This window comes from Phalacrocorax aristotelis, chromosome 2 (genome assembly GCF_949628215.1).
Source record: "Phalacrocorax aristotelis chromosome 2, bGulAri2.1, whole genome shotgun sequence".
Lineage (NCBI taxonomy): Eukaryota > Metazoa > Chordata > Aves > Suliformes > Phalacrocoracidae > Phalacrocorax > Phalacrocorax aristotelis.
In genome coordinates this window covers 71,602,278-71,625,902 of record NC_134277.1, presented here as the reverse complement: position 1 = coordinate 71,625,902, position 23,625 = coordinate 71,602,278, and the positions used below count along the sequence as shown (strand labels likewise).

At 37.6% G+C, this 23,625-nt stretch overlaps 1 protein-coding gene across 1 annotated transcript; it reads left to right on the top strand.

The window, feature by feature from the left end:
* TMEM170B (transmembrane protein 170B) lies at positions 1-23,212 on the top strand. Its single transcript, XM_075084058.1, has 3 exons — positions 1-614; positions 11,320-11,490; positions 16,460-23,212. Exons 1-3 carry the CDS (start codon positions 518-520, stop codon positions 16,588-16,590), a joined length of 399 nt encoding a protein of 132 aa, XP_074940159.1. The 5' UTR covers positions 1-517; the 3' UTR covers positions 16,591-23,212.
* Positions 23,213-23,625: the final 413 nt, after the last annotated feature.

The following is a 23,625-nucleotide window of genomic DNA, read 5'->3' as shown; positions in this document are numbered from 1 at the left end:
CCCCTCCTACGCGTTCCCCACGCCCGCCCACCCACCCCGGCGACAGCCGGTGTCTCGCGGCGCGCGGGCGGGTGTGGCCGCCCCGCCCCTGCTCCCGGTGGCGCCGGTGACCGGAGTGACGATGCCGTTGGCGAGGTGGCGGCGGCTGCGACCGTTACTGTTGGAGAAGGAGGCGGCGACGGGGTCGGCGTGGGCCTTGTCGTCGGTCACCGCCACAGGCTCGTACCTCCGGGCTGCCCCGCCCTGCCCCTGAGCCGCGGGGAAGCGCCGGTGGCCGGGCCCGGCCGCCATCTCCCCCCGCCCCGTGGCCGCCATCTCCCCCTCTCCGTCCTCGATGTCTCCCCCGCGGCGCGGAGGCCCCTTCGCCGCCTCCTCGCCCTCTTGCTCCTCGCCGCCGCCGCAGCCCTCTCGCCCCGCCGTCCGGCGGCGAGAGGCGTCCGGCCTCCCAGCCGTCAGGCCGCCGCTGCCGCCCGTCCCCCCGCCCGGCTGAGGAGAGGCCGCCGGACCACCCGCCAGGATGAAGGTGGAAGCGGGAGATAACTCCATGATCAACCTGTCGGTGCAGCAAGTGCTGAGCCTGTGGGCGCACGGCACCGTCCTCCGCAACCTCACCGGTAACCGGGTGGCGGGGCGTGGGCGTGGGGGCGGCTATGGCACACGCGTGGGGGCGAGCTGCGGGCCGATGGCGTGGCTGGGGTGCGGAGTGGTGTGGGGTTGCGTGTGGCACTCCCGCGTGTAGGTGGGCGAGTGTGGGAGCCGGGGGAAGCCGCTCCGTGGCGGGGGAGCCAGCCCCCGCGGCGCACAATGGAGGACGTGGGTGTCGGACCAGCGTGTAAGGCTGAGGGTGGTCTCCCTGCGTGTTGCATACACGCGGGGAGAGCTGGCGTTCGTGGTCCTGAGTGTGCGTGTAATGTGTGCGTGGAGGGTTTGGGTGTGGGGTTGGCGTGTCCGGGGAAACGCGCAGGGAGGACTGGTGTGTGCGCCTGAGAGCTGGTACGACTGCTTGAGTAAAGGAGCTGATGATGTGAATGTGTTCGCTCGCTTCTGTAAGCATATAATAAAAGGCTAATGGCATAGGGTATGTGTACCGGAGCAAAGCGATAGGTACCTGTGTGTGAGTAAGGGGGTTGTAGAAAGTGCGTGTGAATGTGTGTGTGTAAGGCTAGAGTATGAGGGAGTGGGGTGGGGTTTTTTGTGGATTATGCTCATTGGCATTTGACAGAAAGCTATAAAAACCAACCAAACAAAAAAACCACCCAGAGAAATGAATGTGAGAAGCAGGGATTTTCTTCTCCATCCACCCACAGTGTGCCCCTGTACAATGAGTGGCAGGTGTTTGCTGACAAGTAGACATCATCTTAAGCTTCAGGGATTCTTAAAGACTGAGCTGTTCTGAAAAAGTTCTGTGAGCCAAGGTGGAGACAGGTCTCCCCCCTCTGTTAGAGGGGAGCTTTAGCTACCTTTGGCAAGAACTGTCTTTTTTATGCTCAATCTCATGCTGAAAAATAGGTGTGGACTGCTGTGAGACCCAAAGTGTGGAGCGGAGAGGTGTATCTTCTGATTTCCTATTCTGTCCGAGTCTAAAGAAAAGTGTAAGCTTCTAGCTCTGAATAAGGAGGGATTTGGTGTCTAGCAGAAATGTTACTGAGTAAATTCTGCCTGCTTTGTGTAGGGTTATATCAGGTGGTGACATATTAGCGGGCAATCTTGAGTAAAAAGGATGTGTTTCTAATGTTTATGAGCCTTATGCCATCTTTTTCCCCTTCTGTAGGAATGATTGATTATTTTTTTTCTAAATCTATTCAAGGTGGAAGAATTATGATGGAAATAGAGGTGTAACTGAAGCTGTAGCAAACAGAAGTGATCAGCTTAGGTGTTATTATCTATCATGTTCTTTTTAACTTCCAGGATACTTTTTAATGTAATAAAAAGCTTATGCAGATTTTAAAAATTTGATTTATGAACTTTAAAAGATGTGTTTCTGATTATTAAATTTTACAGGTATTAGTGTGGTATTGTATAAAAATACAATTTGTACTCTTAAAGGAAAAAGTTAACTATGGATTTAACTTTTCTTCATGCCAGACATCCTCTATAAAGTTTTTCTTATTAAAGTGTTCTGCAACATAAACTTTTTTACGAAATTCAGTGCTGAGTGTTAAGTAAGTGAAAGAGTTTGTTTCTCAGTGCTTTTGCAATATACTGAGGGGTTGCGCAAGGTGTTTTTAATGTGGAATAGTTTTTCTTAATATGAAAAACAACTATCTGTCGTAGTGTTGTTGGAGAATGTCAGTGTCAGTTGCGCTACAGTTTCTGAATTAGTGCTTTTATGTAGGGTGTCCTTAGAGCTATAACCTGTTGCACTGAACGTTCTTATGGACTGTCAACAGTTAATAACTTTCACTGGATTTAAAATCTTCTGTATAAGATACACTGTTACTCATTATATTTTAGGAGATTGTTTTTAATACCTGATATTATCAAATAGCTGTTACTAAACTTACATAAACCCTTCCTAAAATATTTACCAAATGTAGATGTAAACAAGACTGCTTTGTGTTTATTTTTGGACTTAAAATTGTGATCTGGGCTAGGCTTTGAAGTTGCACAGTAAAAACTTATCTTCTTTATATAAATATTGATTATATTTGCACAAAGTTGTAGAGTTTTATCAGCAGTCTCATCTCCTTCTTAAAAAAACAAACATTAATTTTCCAAAACTTTCATGAGGGACCTGATATGAACTCCAGCCTAAACTAGTAAGTGCTTCGAACCTTAATGGTTTAATTTGGGTGGTTTTTCCCCCCTTAATGAGAAGATGAACCATTATTTTTATACCATATATCTGATTCAGGTTCAATATTAAAAGAAAAAAATCACGTCTTTCATATATGGTCCAAAATACCCAGGAGACCACAGACAGTTTCATTCCTGCCACATCCACATCACACCCTGTGACAGCCAAAGCTGCAAGCACTGTTCTTTGTAGCTGAACCTTGGCCCACCAATGTCATGTACTTTGCTTTGTATCTTCCTGCCTTCACTTGGGGGAAGGGGAGTGTTACTGTAAATGGTGGAAGTTAAGGGTCTAGTAACCATGGGAGGGGAGGCTTTTACCTCTCCCTGTTTTACCTCCTACAGCAAATCCCAAGAACAGTGCCTTTACATGGACTGGTTGTGTTTTAGAGTTAGTGGTAGGTCAGGGTTTAATAGAACAAGTCAGATATCAGCTGAATGTGAACTGAAAAAAAAAAAAATCCCAGTCTGAGTGCCATTTAAAGTAAATATTTATGTTTGAAAGCTACCTCCACAACAAATAATGTAGCAATATTTCTATTCTTCTGTGACCAATGTCTATGGTTTTTTTTGTTTATGTCTGGTTATTGCATGTTCCAAAGATTTAAGCTTAAGGTCCAAGTTATTGCGTCTTCCAAAGGTGTAAGCTTCTGCTCTGAATGCATTTTGTATTTGTCACAGAGGAGGTAGGGGGATAATGTTGTCTTCTCTGTGCTGCTGCATGCAGGGAGTTTACAAAAAAAAAACCCAACACCAAAACCAAACAGAAAAAAAACCAAAAGCTGAAACCAAACCCCACAAACTTGTGTTGTACTGTATGACTTCTAAAGTCAATCATCTTCCTTCTCTGCACACCCCCAGTGCCCCTAAGTGATAAGCTCAAGACTCCGCAACTGGTTTTATATACTTTGAAAAAAGTCTATCATTTTGAAGTGCCAGACAGTAATATCTCCTGCTTTTTTGAAAATGAACATGTATTAGAGATTATGGGTGTTGCATAGAAGCTCCTTGTCTGTTACATTTTTTTTCCTAAGCTTCATCCTGTAATCATCAGTCCCTGATTGTCTGGATTATATCTTCATCCCCTGTCCTGTAACTTGAGAGGACTAGTTCTTAATTTGATTTAAATGCTCTTCAGCAAGTGCTTCTCTTCCACTTAATGCAGCAAAAATGTTAGCATCTCCAAACAACAGTTTGACTGTATAGTTCTGATAACTTCAAGAACACCAGTTAATAAAATAATTAAGGAAAGGACCCAGTGGTGAAGGAAAATACTGTAACATATAAGGAGCTGAGTCACATTTGCAGGTATAATATACTGGCATTTCTTAATTTGAGTGCTTAGAGTTTCTAAGTCTGCAGGAGTATAACATTATACAGTTTCTTAATTCAAATTTCAACACATGCTACCTTGTTGACTTAAATTTGTATTTTTGTATTCACAGCACAGATACTGCTTGACTCAACTCTGTAGCTGATAGCAGTAGGCTGGGTACATAGATTAGAATCTCAAGAGATACTTTCTTTCGGAGTAATCAGTCTTGATTTATGAAATTGTAGGCAATCATTATTCATCGTGCAAAACAAGCTAAGGACTAGTGGAAAAGAAAACTGCTGAAGATGAAGGACTAAGGAAGTACTCCATATTTACTGAAGCTGAGTGGCAGTAGGACAGCATGTTCATATACATAGATAATATCTGAAAACGTTAGCATTTATATACTTGCGTGCTGACTTTGAATTTTTTTATTTGCCTAAGATAACGCTGTTGATGGAATGCAACTTCAAGTTTTGATAAGTTGGAAGTGATATGAAGGTTATTCTGAAGTGTAGCACACTTCAAAAACTCTTTTTCTAATCTCAAGTTTAATCTTTAAGGCTGTGTATGCCTACACCAATATGATATGTATAATGTGTATATATATGTAGTACATAAGAATAGTGTATCTATGGTATGTATAAATAACTAAATTAACAAAGAAGTGCTCTAAAACTGGAGTGATAGGACATGAATTACAAGTTATTTGAGCCCAAGTAAAACCAGTGGAAAGGAACATAATCACTATCTTAAATCTTGTCTTCAGTTTAAGCGCCAAGAATTTTAAATAAACCTGAGAAGTGGATCTTGGTTGTCCTTATTAGAAGAGCTGTGGCTTCTGTGCTACAGACTGGATGTCGCTGTGCTTGTAAGCTAGTAAGTGCTGGATCTATCCTTGTTCCTTGTCAGTGCATTCCTTCAGCAACTATGGAGTTTTGATACAAATAGTGTTTTGGCTACTTAAAGTAATTTGGATGCACTGAAAGTAAACTCTGAAACTTTCTTGGGGTCAAATAAAGGAAGCTGGGAGGTTTTTCTAAAGTTTTATTTCATTCATGGCTCTTTAGGTTAGTGTTATGAATACATGACTAAATAAACTGAGGCTAGGTTAGCATTTGGAGCTCTCTGTCAGATAAAACTAAATCATTATTACCATACCAGCAAAGTACTCCATATGTGCAGCTCATCATCAAAAGGGAGAGCTCATTAGTATAGCTACACAGACTGAGGTTTTTTGATAGCATGCTTTTTTGAGGTAGCAACGATTATCATGTAGGTAAGTTTATAACTCAAAGTATGAATCAGCATATAGAACATAAACAGTTTCTGTACCAGCATGTTCTTAAGACACTTCAGTCTCACTTCCTCCTCCTTACAGGTACTGCAGATCTTTCAACTACTTGGTTATTTTTGAACAAGCAGTCTTGACAGTTTGCTCAGAGGTCTGTGTTCTCTTTCTCTATTTTCTAGTGGCATCTCTCAGTATTATCCTCAACAAATTCTTTGCTTCCTTCATTGTTATTCTAGCGCGCTTCTTTCTGAGGGTCATCTCTCATCATGATTCTGTAGTTGAGTGATGCTGAATTTTAGTGAACCTTGAACTCTTCCACTCAGAAGTTCCTGTGTATTAAGTGCTTTGCCCTCAACCTGTCAGGATAAGAATGACAAAGTTGTTTTCTAGGTTTACGCAGCTTGAAGTCTCTTCCAGTTTGCTTAAAAGGTTGGCTATCCTCCTTACCCTGTCCATCCATGTTAAACAGCTTAACTGTCTTCATCACTGGCCTAATTAAGGAGCAGGGGTAAATAAGTGAGTGTGTTGAACTACCAGGCATGAAAAGGAAAAATAAAGGAGGATAAGAAAGGATGACTTCCTGCCTTTCCTATGGAATGTGCTTGAAAGAGACTCGTCCTGTTTCAGCTTCTAGGACTGAGGTGGTGATTTAACAAAGTGGATGATGCCTACTCAGGAATCTAATATTTTTGTATTCAGAAGAATTGCTAATAAATATGCAGTCTCTTACTAAATGTGTAGTCTGTAGCTGAAGGACAGAAAACATTATGTGAAATAGTCAATTGATAGAGTCCTCTGAATTAGATCTTTCAATTTTTTTAACTACTTTAACATGACAAAGATGACTGTGATGAAAGGTTCATAAATTATGATTATAAATGGCTCCAATTTTGTATGTTGTGTAACTTTTTACAGGAAATGCTGTGTTTCATTGAGTCCCTCACTAGAAAAGCCACCTTTGCAAGAGAAAGATATGATTGAAATCAATGTTTAAAAAGCTTTGTGTGAACAAATTCTTTCTTTGATATTAGATTTTAAAATGCTACTGTCATATGACAATTAGGTAAGATATTGTCCCAGAATATTTGTTGAGGAGTATGATTATTCCTTTTTCTTTTTATCAGGGTGAAACAATATGAATTATTGCCTAGTCTTTGCTAATACAAAACATTCAAAAAAAAAAAAAAGGCAAAAGCAAATAACGGATCTCTAGGAAATTAGAAGTACCTTGGTATTGAGGGGAGATGCTAGAAGAGTTCGAATCACAAGACAAAGTGGCAGAACTATACTTTGTTTTCAGTTCAGGGAAACTTTTTCTCTTCCTACCCTTTTAAAATATTGTTCTTGCTGCACCAAGTGAGAATCTTTAGCAAGAATATGTGTGAGGGGAGGGGGAGGACAAGACAAAAATCCTGTAGTCTCTGCTTATAACTGTCTAGTAACTTGGTAAATAAAAGCTTTTCAGCTGCTTTCATTTAACAAATTTAGACATGTAACTTGGTGGAGAGTGGATAATCTAGGACACATGTACATGATGGAGTTACCCAAATAAAAAGCAACTCTGAATAGAAAATGATCTCTAAGTAAGTTGCCTGCTTACAGGATACAGACAATTAACCAGTTCTCAACTGCTTCCTATGTCCCTCACCGTGCTGCCTGCCTTCTGCAAATCAGAGTGTCACAGGCCCATGTCCCTAACCTGTTCACACCTGTCACTTCCCCCTCCTGCCTTCTTCCCAAATAAACAAAGTTTTGGTCCTTTGGTCCTCTTATCTTTAGCTGGACATGAAGGTGTTCCCTCCCTCTACCCCCTTCTGCTCCAACCCTTCTGAAGTGAACACCTACAAGTTTTAGTGTCTACAGTCAGTTTGGCAAAATTATATGCTATTATGAATAATCTATAACAGGATACTGGATTATTGCAGGTAGGTGTAACACTACCTGTATTTCTTGTGTCACTGACTTTACAATGCTGTTGACTTAAACACCGAAGCCTCTGTGAAGTGGTGGTTTATAACTGGTTTCTTTAAATGCTACAGCTGTATTTGTGTGGAACCAGGAATATTTCTGGTTGTTCTCTAATTTCCTTTTGAATGCATTCAACATGCATGTTGCTTTTAAAGAGCAGGAGAAGAAAGTGTGTACCAAAGAACTCAAATTTATATTTCTTTATCCAACAGGGCATTTGGGGCTGATTCTATTCTCATGTCTCCTGCCCTAAATATAAAGTGAGGGGTGGTGCTCATTTTCCTTGAACATATATTGGAATGTAAATAAGACCTAAGATAGTTGTTCACCATGCTGCTATTTTGTTGTGTAATGGTTTGTAAGTATTTTTGGTTTCTTAGTTACAGGGGAGTAGTTAGCCTTCCCACAATCTTTCCTTTTCTTTTAAAAACACTGTGATCCTAATAAGTCTGGAAATCAGGTGCCTTTTCTACCTGGTGAGGGTTGACAATGACCACAAACACAGATTTTTCCTAAAAGGTGATGCAGTGCCTAGTAAACCCTTTGGGAATTACCGGGAATGCTGTGTCTAACAGAGTCAGATTCCAACAAGCTTTCCTGGTCCAGTTTCAAGCTTTTCAGCTGCATTGGATTTTTAGGAGAGAATGACTGAAAGTGCCGATTTCTGTGTCCTGGGACTGTCCCTCAGATACATTTGCAAAGAGACAGTATCAGGAGCTTTGCATTTCCTCCCCATTGCGTATCTACATATTGGCCGTTCGCTTCAGAAAAACTGGCTGCTGAATAGGCAGCTGTAAATGCAGGTTCCCTCTCACCTAAAATAGAGTCTTCTGTTCTTGGGCTTCAGGTTAAATGGAGACAAGTTTGTCTCATTCTGATGCAGTTTTATGAAATTGTTTGATACCTGCCTGAATTCAGTATCCACAACAGCCAGCACACCTTCCAGAATTTTGTTGTTAGACTGTGGAAGAACTGATGGGAAGAACTAATCAATACACCATTGGTGTAGTTGTGGAGTGTTTAGCAACCTTGGAAACCTGCAGTGGTCACATAGCCTTACATAAGAACGAAGCGTTTTCTTCAACTGCAAATTTGAAATATGTATTCTCAGAGCCTGATACTGGGGTATCAGGTTAACTTCAGTAATATTCCAAAAAAAGTGAGGGCCTCTGCTAGTTGATGTTTCATCTCTTGCATCCATCTTAGTCAATAGAAATGAAAGTTTGGGTCAAGAACATTGTCAGCACTCTGTCCTGATGATCCAGGCATCTCTTTTACTGAGTATTTTGCATATCATTATAATCTGGGTGGTATGAAAATTGTGTGAGACTTAATTGCAGGAAAGGGTGCTGTGTCCAGAAAATAAGTAGCATCTCCACTATAGTATTTAATGGCAAACAAGGCAAAACATTCTCTTCTGTGTAAGAACATTATCTTTTGAAATGGTGTGTTTGGCATCACATTCACCTGCCACCAGTTTATTCAGAGAAGCGTGAAACTGTGGGAGGTTGGCTCAACCACGTTACTGTGGAGAACTAAAAGATATACACATAATATCCTCTAGAAGTGAAGGTCTTCAGAGATAAGCATCTGCAAACAAGGAAATGCTTGCTCTTGCTACTACATTTTAATTCCCATATTAGAGGTCTTTTCTCTAACTTTTGTTCTTTGTAGTTGTTCATATAGTAAAGTGGAATATAGAACTTATGTTTTTTCACTGCCAGTGTTGCCAAAGCAGTTTAGACTTGAGGACCTGTTCAGTCTATTGCTGAACTATAGTCTGCTCAGTTCATACCTAAAGTATATTAAGTATCTGCTAACAGTCTACTTGGTGCTCAAGGAGGTGATCCCCCAGATAATCCCAGGAGCTTAGTTGTTATCATTTTGACAGAATAGTGTTTTGAGCTGTTAGGAGTCTGGTTTTGTGACATCTTTCAGTGAAAGGGTCTTCCCTGGTACCTTTACTAATGTATGCTAGAATGACATTGTTTTTTTCTGACAGGGTTTTCCTGCTGAAAGATGTATGTGATTTATGTTTGCAGGGAAGTAAACTTTTTTCCATCCCCTAAGGCTTATTCCCCTATAGTCAAACCATAGGTCTAGCAGGGCTGCTGGGTTCTTTATTGATATGTCTTTTGGCTAATCTCCTTGCTTATTTGCTTCCACTAGAAAAAACTCAATGGGAACACCTAAGATGTGTTAGTAACAGATAAGGCCTGTTAGGACTGTAGGAGAGGTTCCCTTCCCAAACTATACATGACCATGGCAGATTAGATCAGCAATCAGTCTTTCTTCACTATTAGGGGGTTTGTCAGGTATTTGTAGAGTGACTACTTGGCACTCTTGCCACTGTTATGTCAGCATAGCTTCTGAGAAAGATGAGACATTTAGTGGAACACTACTATGGTCATTATCCTTTTGCAAAGAATTTGAGACCCAACTTTGGGCTGGGGTGAAGGGATGGAGGATCTGAGGAGAGCGCTTGGAGTCACCCTTGGTGTATGTATGCATATATCCAAGTATTCAGAAAGAAAAGTTACATCTTGAACTACAGCTGAAGCATTAATTGAATGTAGATTTACCACCCACCTTCCCTGCTGCTCTCTTAAGAGAGCCTTTTGGTTACCAAAATTTAGAGGAGTTGTAAGTCCTATGATATAGTTTTGCCTTTTATGCCCTTGAGAAAGGTGAGGGGTTGAGTCTACTCTCAAAGTACTGCTAAAGGAAAAAGCTTAAACTCTGTGCCGTGGGTACATATAAAATATTGACATTGGACTCAAAGGACTGTGGTGGTTGTGTAACAACCATTCTTTCTCAGCATCCTTTCACAGTATGTTTTGTTTGAACTGCTAAGTATTTTTAAGTTACCTAATTGGGTCATATTTCTGCTCAAATGGCTGATGTGTGTCGAACTGCAATAATACAGGCTCACCTTAAACAGTAAGCATTCTGCTGTTGTAAGGAAGCTGTTTGGGTTTTTTTGTTTGGGTTTTTTTAGGGGGAACTGCAGCAAAACCTCTGAATTAATGACAGTTTTGTGGAATTATGTCAATCAGGAAAATGTGCCCCAGTTTGAATATATATTCATATATTATGTATAAGTAAATGAGCATGTATACCTGCTGTAGTGGATGTAGAAAATATTTTTCCTTTTGTATTTCCCCACCCTTTGCCTGCTCTTTTCTTTGAAGGTAGTGACCATGTCTGCCATTCTTCAGAGAAATGCTTATACTCCACACATTCTCATGATCTCTTGTCCTTGCTTAGTAATTTAAATAATAGTGACTACCTGTCTCTATGATGTTCTGTGCTAACCAATTAGAAGCAAATTAAAAAATAATTATTAATTAAAATTTCATGTTAAAATTTTAGTGTTTCTATTTGTGCCTTTGAAGCTAATTCAATGGAATACTCTTATTACAGCTCCTAGGTAGATAAACTGAAGTCTTTAATCTCAGCTTTCCCATTTGATGTTACCTGATGCTGTCTCTTGTACACAAAACAAACACAAAAAACCCCAAACCATACAAAATCCCTCCAAACAAACGAAAAAAAAAAAAAAAATCTTGACTTTTTCCTGGTTCAGTGTTTCAGAGAATATTTTGTTCTGCAAGAGTAGTTACAATACCTGGTAAGAAATTGCAATTAATGTTTCAAGAAACCATTAAAAGAATGATGGGCTACTTGTAATAATTAATCTGAATTAAGAATTGTGTCAGAATTGTTTTTATAATTCTTTTATCATAATTGGGTTATTCCTTTATGATAGACTGCTAAAAGGGGAAAGTGTCTTGAGCATATGCTGATGTTGTCACATTGATTCCTTTTAAGATGGAAATCAGTATTGCTTTTCTCTTACTGTTGATCGTATGCAATGTTTTAAAGTTTCTTACTTAAAGTTCTTGTCTCAGAAATATTAATGCTTTATTTGACTGCTTTCTTTCAGAGATGTGGTACTGGGTTTTCCTCTGGGCTCTCTTCTCCTCTCTCTTTGTCCATGGTGCTGTGGGAGTATTAATGTTTGTGATGCTGCAGAGGCATAGGCAGGGGAGGCTGATCTCTGTCATTGTGGTCAGCGTTGGATTTCTGGGCTCTGTAACTGGAGCAATGATAACCAGTAAGTCTGTCTCTTTTTTTTTTTTTTTTTTCTTTCTTACTTCACATCTATCTTCTAAAAAGAAAAAACTTTTTTTTCTTGGTGATTTGTTATTTGTTAAGGATTTTGCCTTAGTTACATAGCTATCCTAATAATAATGACCGCTGAGTTGCTCTCCTATTATGTAAAGATAAAACTACTAAAAATTCTCAGAGTGCAGAAATCATCCTACTCTTTCATTTTGGAAACATTGGGTATCAAGCTATTCAAAAGGTGTATGCTCAGCAGGTAATATCTCTTCGGGATCAGGAAGAGCAGTCCCATCCTACTTGTTGCAGATCTTTTTTTGTCAGAGGTCTCTGATCAAGATCACCTCTTAGTACCCTTAAAGCCACAAGTTTCTCTTGGAAATGAGGTCCTGGTTCCATTGGTTGCAAGGCTGACTTCCTGCTCATTTCCTTGGACCTGCTGGAGGCTTTTAAATTGTGCCTGGATAGGATGTTGCTCTTAAAAGAGATAAAAGTGCAATGTAGGTAGTGATTTACAGCTAAGAAAATCCATTCTGTTTGTTTGGAGAAGTTATGCTTGCCTCATGGATTTAAAAACTTGCCAGTCTTGGCTTGGCCATGATGCTACTTTCTAATTTATTTGGGGTAGGGAAGAAAGAGAAAAAGGGCTTTAGACTTCACCCACACACACACACACCCCCCATTTGGAGGAACTGTGCTGTTCTAGGTAAAATGCTCTCTGTCAAGGGCACCTGTTGCAGAGTTTGTTATGGTGTTAGTCTAATGCCTCAACTCAAGATAAGTGTTACTTTTTTCATTTCTTGGTGTTTTATCCACAGGTAAGATGCTAACCATTTTTCTGTTAAAGCAGCATGCTGAAAGGATTACAGCTACACTTAAAACCTATACCTGTCATTAAACCATTGCAGCAAGCAAGAGTGTTTTGTGCACTTTACTACATAAGTGTTACACCTGACCAAATATGGCACACGAGTGATGTTGCTAAGATCATTTTGAGGAAATGCTGCTTAGATGTTTTTATCTGGATTTATTGCTATCATATACTGTTTTTTCCATCTTCCATAAGAAACTGTTACCTGTGTCAATACTGAAATATATACCATAAGATCAGTCGGACACTTTATTCAATCTTTGGCTTTATCATATCCAGCTACTTTAACTTATAAATAGACTACAATAGCTATGCTAAGCAAACAGGAGCATGGTGAGTTTTCTATTTGGGGGAGGGAGGGGAGAAATAATAGTAAATATTATTTTCCACAAGAAAGAAGCTTGTGTTCCATTGTCTGAAACAGTGCTGGTAAAGAGTTCCCAACATTAAAATTAATGGATTGAATGGAGCCTACATAACCTGAGCAGTGGTTTCTGCCCAGATATCCTCAGTGTTGTTGACAAGGTGATCTAACTTGAAAGGTCTTTGAGGGTAAGGAACTGTAAATCTAACGACCATCATACAGTCCTAACGTGTAGGCAAGCCTTGCTGCCTTTCATTCCCATTTTTCTATGAACTGCCCAGATTGTCAGAATAGTGGTATCACTTCAGCTTGGAACACATCCATGGATGATTTGTGCCATATTATTTCTTGTTGCTACTGGATTTCTTGCCTGTTGGTTTTCAAGGTTAAATAAAAATGCAGATTTCATTAAAAGTTCCGTTAAGACTTTCCTCAAGAGGTTTTTAATTGCTATATATTTTTCAGTCTAGAATTTCCTAGAATTTAACACAGTATAGTTTGGTCTAATTTTACTTTTTTTTTTCTTTTGCTAAGGTGAGGTGGAACCAGCTGAGTGCCTTATGTTACATGTTATGCTGATTTTTGTCCTATGATTACAATGGCACTGGCCGTGTTACAGGTCAATCATTCATGAGCATTTCTGAAGGACAGAATATAGGAAATGTGATGCTGGGCTATCCAAGCAGAGACTTTTACAGTACTCTGTGGTGTGGAATGTTCAGGTTCAGTGTTTTTCAAATGAAAGTACTTTGTCTTTTATCTATACATAAAAAGAGGAGCAACACAGTTGTATCTTTGGCATCCAATTTTACAGGTCAAAACTTTTAACAAGTAAGCAGTACTGTTTATGTGTAAATTGACCTGAGAATTTCTCCAAGCTTAGACTGTAGACTTGTTATACTGCTCCCAAAGGTATTGAGCAGAGCATTGCAGTTTGGTTAACTAAATACTTTTACTTTCAGGTATTTTTGTTTCTAGATAGCACTGGGTTGTTTCATACTGAAAGATTCTGTGGGGAGCTTCTGAAGACTAATTACAGTGATAAACATTAAAGAGAAGATTTTTAATAGCTATTGTGCTGTAAACTAGGATGCAAGTGGAAGTATTTAATTGTTTGGCTATGCCTGGTCCAATGCTTAAGCAATTGAAATAGTAAAATGACTTCAGTTTCCAAGTTTCCATTTTGTAATTCTAGTCCTCTGCATCACTTGTGTAGGTGAATGAATGCAGTATAGATCATTAAATAATGTAAGTTTAATTTTGCTCAGGTAGATCTTTCAGACTTTCTGTCCTTTTGGGATATTTTTACCAGCATATAGAAAAGCAGGAAACCCCTCACTTTCTCGGCTTTGAAATATCACAGACCTTAATGGTTATAAAAAAAGGTATAAGCAACTTACTAAACAGCAGTGGATACTTACTGGTGTTGTGTCCGTCCCGTTGTGTCCCCCATCCCTGTCCTGTGTCCTTCCCCCCCCCCCCCAAAAAAAAAAACCAACCAAACAAACAACACAAACCCACCCCAAACAAAAACCCCAAACCCAAGCCAACCAATCCCAAAATCCAAACCAACTGAACCCACCCAAACCAAGACCAGATAAATGACAGGCAGTTTGAGGCAAGGATTTTAGCTATATTTCATGCAGAGAGGTCTGTTCTTCCTCCTCTCCCCAAGTACACTCCTTTTTCGTGACATAGTCTCATTTCCCTCATTGGCAGCCTATTGTAGTATACTTTGGCTTTATACCAATTGTGCTATGTATTACAGGTTGTGTTGCACACTGTCATTTGAGTATAAATACATAATTATCAAACTACCAAATTTTTATGGTTCTGTTACTGACATTTTCCAGAATATCTCAGTGTTTTTTAAGAAGCCAACAATTTCTGTTATTGATCAACTAATAGCGTCAAATTCTGGTATCCCAATTTGGCTGATTCGAATTCACTTTGAGAGTTCAATCACCAAAATAATTTTAATGTTAGTACTGGGTTCAGTCTAAAGGACCTCTTCCAGTTTTTGACGGCAGATAGTCCAGGAACAAATAGAATAGCTTATGCAAGGTAGCTGAGTGAAATGCCATAAGGCTAGCTTTCTGGTGAGATATTTCTGACAAAATATGCTTTCCAGAATATTTCTCGTGGGGGGGGAAAAAAAAAAAAACCAAAACACCACACCACCACAAAAAACACCACCAATAAAATAACCCCCAAAACTTACTCACATAACAGTCTGATTAATAGTGTTTATAAATACTGTTATGGCTACAATTACTAGTGCATTCTACTCTCCCTAATTTATTTTTGTAAAAATGAGGTATTACTTTTTCAAGATATCCGATTATATTCAGATACAGATTGTACTTTCAGAAAATCTATTGGGACTTAATGTATTTCTGTGTCAGTAATGGGTTTTTGATCACTTCAGCAGATTGTTCCTGTTAGTGGCTGTGCACAACCAAGAAAATTCCAAATTTTTTAACTCTTGCCTATTACTTAAAAATGGTGATGGCTTGTCAGATTTCTTTGCCTTGAAAAAGCCTCTGTTATCCCTGAAAGCATTTAATTAAAACTAGATAGCATCTGAGACCATACATACTGAAAGTCTATAAGTTTTGGGTTTTGGTCTTCAGGAAAAATGCATTAATTCTGAAATAAAGGGCAATATACCTAATGTTTGTTCTTTAGGCAAAGAAATATAGAAAATATTAGTTCAGAAAGCATTAGAAAAAAACTTTGTTCTAGGTGAACTTTTGAAGGTTGGGTTGAGTAAAAGTTTTACATATGGACACAGCTGTATAAAAGCCTGTATTTTTTTTGAATGAACATTTCTGTATCCTTAAAAGCCTCAGAATTTTTTGAGCAGAAAATATTATTCCTCATTTGCTCCAAGACATCACAGCTATCCGTTTGCTCTGACTTTCGTTCTTCAAATACACGTGATAAATTCAGCATGTGAAAGACAGTAGAAGGGAGTTAGTAGCACCTGGCTTTGTTTACAGTGCAGTGTTTTGCTTCTGATTTAGGCTGGCCATTTGATGATACACTTTAAATGGAAATTTGCACACAACTGTTCAGGAAAGATATGGTCTCTTTTTAAAATGTTATACCTCAAAATCTAATCATATTGGCTAGAAGTTTCCTCTATACGCATTCATGGATAATAACGCAGTACTTGGATCTTTCTCATGTTTTTGATTTACTAACAACTGTTAACAATTCAGTAGTTTGTCAAAACTAAACTGACAAAATATGACCAGGTTTTTCAATTGAAATATTAAAGGAAACTGCTAGATGTGTAAGTGTTTACAGTTACTTTGTAGACGCTAGCAGTTTTAATCTTGTTCTCTTCTCCCTGCCTATACAAGCACTATTAAACCACACTTTGGACTCGGTCAATCTCTAAAGGATTTCTTGCTACCTTTTAAAATTAGCAGAAGGCAAAAATGTAAAAAAAATTGAGGATGTCTACAGCAAGATCCAATTTTCTTAAATCAAACTGATATTGAAAAAGTTAATCTGGTTCATCTGGGAAAACCATTCCTGAAGGACTTTCATAACTCGGAAAATACAAGTAAGACTAGTGATTCTGTAATGCCATGAAGTAATACAGTGTTTGGTAATGTTCTATAAATAGTTGATGTGTAGATATGGTAAACAATTTGTCATATTTCAGCCTTGGCTTTATTTCTGTGATTTGATCATTGTTTTTCTTGTGATTCTTAGGTGCTGCAGTAGCTGGAATTTACAGAGTAGCAGGAAAGAATATGGCTCCCTTAGAAGCTCTTGTCTTTGGTGTTGGACAGACAGTACTGACATTAATTATCTCATTTTCAAGAATTCTTGCAACACTTTGAGACTTATGTAAAGGGGAAAAAAATCAACTGGTGTAAAGAAATCTGAAAAGAAGCTTCCTGAAAGTGGATTCACCAGCTTAAGAACCTGAATTCTAGCGCAAGAGGAAGGAAGCTATGTGGAACCTGCACTAGAAATCTAGAGGTTCAGTCAAATGAACAGACTGTCCTCTAGTGTCTGAACTGTTGTACTTCTGCACTGCGCCTTCTGTGCCTCAGTCACAGGCAAGGTGCAACCCATGTGTGTGAAGTTGAGATAAAGCACCTTGAACAGCGCCAGTCAGGTTAATGCTTGGCATTGTTCTAACAGTGTTGTCATAAAATAAAGGGACACTCCTGAAAATTGCTGTACCTGCCAAATTTGGAGTTTAATTCTTAACTGTTGGTTGGGTAAGCTTTGAAATTCTAATTACAGAAGAATGCTGTGAGCATACATTCTACTTGAATTCAGGTAAAATAGCAAGATAATTGACTCTTGTGTTAGCAGAATCTCTCTTGAATACTGACTATTGTTATTCACCATTAAAACAGACCTAATAGGTGTTTTTGAAGTGTCGATGAATATTGATGAGGTTTAAGAACACAGCTTTAGCAACCCTGATGTAATTAGCACTATGTGTGGAGTGGCTTGTGGTGGTTTTCTGATGCTCAGCACATTGTTTTTTCATGGTTTTAGCTTGTCAGAAATCAGTAGTTTAAGGAGACGGTATGAGGGCTACTAAGTACAATCTGTTGCGTATGCACAAACAAATCTTTAATTGATTCTTTCCTTGACATTATTTTGTCTTAAACATACAGATGGTTACCAACCCTTCTGAAAGCCTCAGAAAGGCTACTTGTTGCAGATAAGCTCCCTATATTTATTTAAGCACTGATAGGTTTCTTAACCCTACATGTATTTTTTTTAAAGAACACACAAATATAGCAGACTTTAAGAGAATACAGCTATGACAAAAATGGAATGGGATAAAAAAATATGGCTTTCTACTGAAGAAAGATGTTGAGTTTAAAATAGTTACTATACTCTAGTGCTGCCCCACTTCCAAACTTTTAATGTATTTACTACCTTGTTTCTGAACACTTTGTATCTTGGAAAGATTAAGATAGCTGGAACTTTCAAATGCTTAGCTTTCAGTAGAGTTTGTGCTTTTCTAGTTTAAAAGGGACAGTAGTGTTGTGCATGTGAAATGTCTTAAATGTGAATGTTTTGGAGTGAATAGAAATTTTAAGCCTAATTATTTATGAAATGCAAAATTTAAAGGGCACAAAGTTCTGTGTGAGGAATAAGGAATCTTTTTACCTCTTTTCTCAACTGAATGCTTTTCAGCGGTCAGCTTTTGATGCTGACAGGAAGAATAAATTGCTCAAAGGTTTTGCTATTAAGATGTCAAAAAGACTTTCAGGACTGTTGAAACCATTGGCACGTACTGCACAGATAAACAGATATGGTTAAAACATAACTTACAATCCAGCCGTATTGCTTAGTGCTTCAAAATATTATAATTAACCTGTCTGCCTTTTTATTTTACTCCACAAACGTTTTTAAAGTGCTAAAGATGCTAATTTTTTTCTTTTAAAGTATTTAGGTCTTGGAAAATGTACAAAGTTAGGGGCTTTGCAGGGACCAAGGTAAAATATAGGTTTGTAAACCTTTTCAGTGTTATGTTTTGGCTTTGAATCATTTTAAAATGTGGCTGAATACTTATTTCGAATGTATTCAAAAACATTTATTTTTCGTGGTTTGGATTTTGTCTTGTGGGTTTACTTTCTGTCGATACTTTTTGGCATAACAATTGTTGCACTTTAGACAGTGAAATTATTGCATCCATAAAAGGCAATTTAAACTTCTCCCCATTGTCTTAAATTATGACAAAACTGGTTTCAGGTATTTAAGTCAAATTGATTAATAAAATAATTGAAGATATTTTTTCTAATGTGCCTTGTTACATATATTTTTAGGGGAAAGGATTTAAAAACAAAACACAACCATATCTTCATTCTTGTTCTGGTTTTGCTCTTTCTAATTAATTTGGTTATCTGATATAATGTCTTACTCAACAGACACTAAAACATTTCCGTTTGACAACCTGGAAATTCTTGTCTGTATCCAAACAGTTTCAAGAAGCACTGTATTCAGTAATTGGGATTGTCTCATGACTTTATCTCACACTTGAACTTTTTCCCGGTTTCCAAATTTGTTGAGCACCTCGATTCTTGTTTATTGTATGGGGCTATTACACTACCACTGATCAGTGGCTTGCTGTCTTTCACTAAGTTAAACTATAACAGACTGCTGTGAACTTATGAAATGCATATACAAAACTTCTGTCAATGAGCTTCACTCTTCATTTTAATTGCAGTGCCAATGAAATTGTTGCCATTGTAACTTTCCTCCCTTGCCAAGGCATCTTTGCAGATGTTAAGTTACCTTCCTCCAAATAATTTTTATTGCATAGATCACTGTAATCACTTCTAAAATGTTAAGTGCTTAGTTGTCTCTACTTTATATGGCATTATTGCCTGGCAACAATGAATAGGCAGATAATGTAATGCCTAAGTGGCTTAGCAGAAACCAAGTTACGTATTTGATAGAAAATTGTTTAACTATTTCCTGTGAGGGATATATGAGGACAGATAGCTTGTCTATGAAATATTCTTTGATCATAGCATGAACTTACTGTGTAGTAATTCCAGCAATGAAAGAAAGTGTTAAGTGGCCTTATGTCTGTGAAACTTTGAAGTTTCATTCCACATTCTTAGGAGCAGCATTGTTAAACATAAGGTGCTCTAGTCATAATGCAGTGAATGCATATATGTGTGTGCGTGTGTGTATATATATGTATAAGTGATGGTTTTGGGTGTGTCCTATACCTTACATACATTAACAGTTGAAATAACTTGTCCAAGAAAAAGTACTTCAGATACTTCCCTCCCCCCGCCCCTTGCTATTAGGCTACTAAGATATCTTGTGTGAGTGGCACTGTTGGCGCTCTAGTTCCCTTTGGACAATACAGTGTTGTTCAGAAGTCCACACAGGATCTTCTAGCGCTATCTTCAAATAGCTCCACCTGTCTCTGCATTATATCACTAGGCACATTCTGTGCATTGTTAATGAATAATTTCTAGTAAAGAACAAATAATGCATCAACACAATTTCATCTTTAGAGGAGGGAGGAATAATGAATATAGTATTTAATGTGAAGAAGCTTCTGCTGCTTTGTTAAAAGCTGCTGCTGTTAAAGGTTCCACACACTTCCAATTTGCCAATATGATCAAAAAACTTTCTTTTGACTCAAAAAACCCAGTTATATTGAAGGAAAAAAAAATCTTAAAAATAATTATTTGCTTTAATTTTGTGGGTTATTCTGAGGTTATGAAACTAATCTATGAACCATGACTAGCGATACCATTTGTAGTTTGCTATTGACAGGTGTTTTTCTTTTAAAGAAGTCAATAATTTAACTAGTTTTTGAACATTCAACATGGACCAAAGAGAGTAGTCCTGATTTTGTGTAATGTAGCTTTATATTTCTGAGGTACACTTTTTTTATTAGGAAATAGTACTCCCTCTTCAATGTACTGCACATTGGTTTATTGGTTTGTTTGTGTTTTTTTTTTTGTTATAATTTCTATTTTATTCTATTGGGGAGGCATATATAGTGCCACTTGAGCTGAAGCTGTAATGGAGTCTAAGCTCTAATAACTTGTAAGAACTGATTTAATTGTTATTTTGTTTAAACTTATGCATCTAATGCACTAAATGTACTTTAATAACGCCTTTCCTGCATGAAATCTGAATCATCAGACTATCCGAATCATCTGAATATCATGAGTATATTAAGCTGCATCGTTTTGTATGTAGCCATTCAACATCACACATGTATAATTCCACATAAGAGATTAATTGTCTTCTTCAGAGACATAATAGTATTCCTAGGCATAACAAAGTGTGGATGAATTGGTTAGGGAAGTAAAAAAAAAAAATATGTGACTCTAAGGCTTAGAAAAAGAGCTGTGAACATGAGAATGTTCTCAGTTACACTTCTGTTTTGGGAAATAATTTTTTTTCATCATGTGTATTTAAGTTAAGGGGAAAAATGTGGAGATTGGTTTTTAGTATGACAACTGCAACCTAATCTAATTCCAAGCAATTTGAGATCAAATGAAATTCTCAATTTTGTCATAAATTATAATGCCATGCCTCATACATATAAATGCTAGAACATAACTTTATTTGAGTGTTATGAGAATTTAACATACAACTATCAGCATATTGACAGAATACCTTTTGAAGTGTGTGGTTTGGTTTGTCTTTTTTTTTAAAAAAAAACCTCTAGATTGGGAGCAGCTCAAGGTGAAATGACTGTTTAAATCCTCAGCTGTTACTTCAGAAGGCCTAAGTGTTTGTTATGTAGAGATGAATTTGACACAGCTGAAAATCTGTGTTGGGTTAAAAGTCAAATTTTTGGTCACACCTTGGTCATACCACCATAACCTTTAAGGTCAGTGGGAGAAGTATTCTCTCTGTTACAGCAATGAAATCTTCAGCGGGGCTGCATTAGTTTGTGTACTTAACTGCACAGCCTTTGAAAATGGAGGTATTGTAGAAGGTAGACTTTAACCTGAGTACATACCATCTGATACCTTTCAAGTTAGAAGGATCGTGTCCTGACAGCAGCTGTTTCACACAGTTGTGCCTAGAGTTATACTTTAAATCAGTTTCTGCATTAAGTTGAGATGTAATCACAAAGATATCTCAAAGTCTGCAAAGACCTGTTACTGCTTGGGGTATTCTCCCAGGTATGAAAACAATTATACTCTAAAGTAATGACCTAGAGAAGTAGTTTCTTTCAGGAACACACATTTTCTTCCACTTCTAGTTGTTCATCTTGTAGTTACTGAATGCTTTAAGAGGTTACTGCATGAATACTAGTAAGATTTGTCAGATGGTAAAGGGAATGGATAGTATGTCCTTTTATGCTGCTTTTGTGAATTGAAAAAAAACAACCCCAACCCTATAAGGCGAAGTAAATACTGAAGAGATATTTTCAGTAAAATAATGCTTGACTGATAAAAATGGCATTCATTTTGATTCGAGATCTAACTTCTGAAGTTTAATTCAGGTATTTAATATCACTATTGTAAAATCTGTTTCTGGATTCTCCATCAGTATAAGGTATATTGATGAGATCATTGGAGCTAAAAACATAAAACTTTTTTAAGATTACTTGGCTGGAGGTTTTTACTGTTTGAAGTGTGCTTAACTTTTATACAGATAATGAAGTTTTGAAGGTCCTTAAATTTTTTGGTTTTAGAGGATAGTCAGGTATTTATGTAACTAAACTTTTGACTGTGGCAATATATTGAATAGCACACAATTCTTCAGAAATGCTTACAGAAGCTGCTAAAGAACAGATACCTATTTTACACTTAAAAAAAGGCTACAGTATTTGACATCTATATTGATAACTAGAACAGTTGTACTATAAGCTTCACAAATACAATCAGTATTATAACCATTTGGATTTGGCTGAGCAAATGAGGAGAGGGAAAAGGGAACTTGAAAAATCTTTAAATAAGAAAAAGGCAAAAAGTATCCATGAGTCAGCTGACAAAATTGTGCCCTCAATACTGTTTTTCATCAAGCATGACTTGAACAACAGATCATACAAAATGCAGCATAATTTCTCTCCATAAAGTGTCTTGTGGGTAGAATGTATTCTGCAAATTTGTATTAGAAATAAATGTTCATATTTTCATTTGATGAAGTTACCTAAGCTAAAGGATCTTGACCTAGGCATTGTTACGAAGCTCAAAGGTAACAAGAAGAGTGATAGAGAAGAGTGATTTTAGCATATCGTTGCTTTATGCTTTGTACAGGACTGTGTTATACTGCAAAAAAGGTATTCATTTTGAGTTGTGGATGTACTGCATGTTCATGTAACAGTTTAGCTCCAATTAAAAAAAAATAGTACTTTAATGGGTGACATTTAAGCTGTAAATACTGTATACTATTATCTTTCATATTTTAAGCAACTTTTTTATTTCCCTGTTTGTGTACAGTTCTGTATGTACATATAAAAAAAAAAAAACCCACAACATTTTGAGAAACTTTTATAGTTAACTTTTGCATTTTAATTACAGTAATGATCTTAATATGTCCATTTGGCTGTTTGTTTATTTCTAAGTTTTCATTGTATGCTTTCAGGTTCCTTGAAAAAGCAGCAATAACAGTTGGACAATTATTTAAAGTAAAACCTTTTTCTGCACAATTTCCGCTTCCATGATTTAGAATGGAGGCTCAGTGGAACACTTGTCCAATTGTAAGATTTCAAGAGCCTTTAAGTAGATTTTACCTTTTTTTGCGATAGGAAAAGTTTCATAGTTGCATATAGACAGAATTTACAAGCCAAATACGATTTCTCATGCTCACTTGATTAGAAGTTTCCATTAAAATATTTTCATAAACTTTCAATAGTTTATTGCATGTGCTTATAGAGAAGTAATCATAAAGCTATGCATTGATCTCTGTATGAAATACTCTGATAGCAAAAGTTTTACATTTTGTGAACCTTATTGAAATGTACAAATGTACACACAAAATAAAGCTAAAATTAATACTTAAGTAATGCCCTTCCTTCTAGACTGTAGTGGTGTGTTCCTGCGAGTGTTTTATTTCTGCTTTATAGGTAGAAAAAAACCTCAGTGGGCCCTGTGTTGGCACAAGAGTAAAGTGTGTTGTGTGTGAGGCTAATTTCTGCATTCTTTTCATGCATTATTTTAATACCTATGGCCTCTGTTTCTGATAGTTAAATTCTAGCATGTGGGAAAAAATGCCTGGGCAAATGAAACCTATGTAAATGGCTAGTTACAACACAAACTGAGGCACCTGCTTTTGTGGTTATAAGAAGGATTTGTTTATGCAACTGGATATGCATAGTTTAGAAAATAAATGGGTTGCAGAAATAAAAACCAGATTGATGTAGTTCATCAGATTAAGTCCGCTCAGAATGGAATACTCTTTGGGGAAAAATGCAC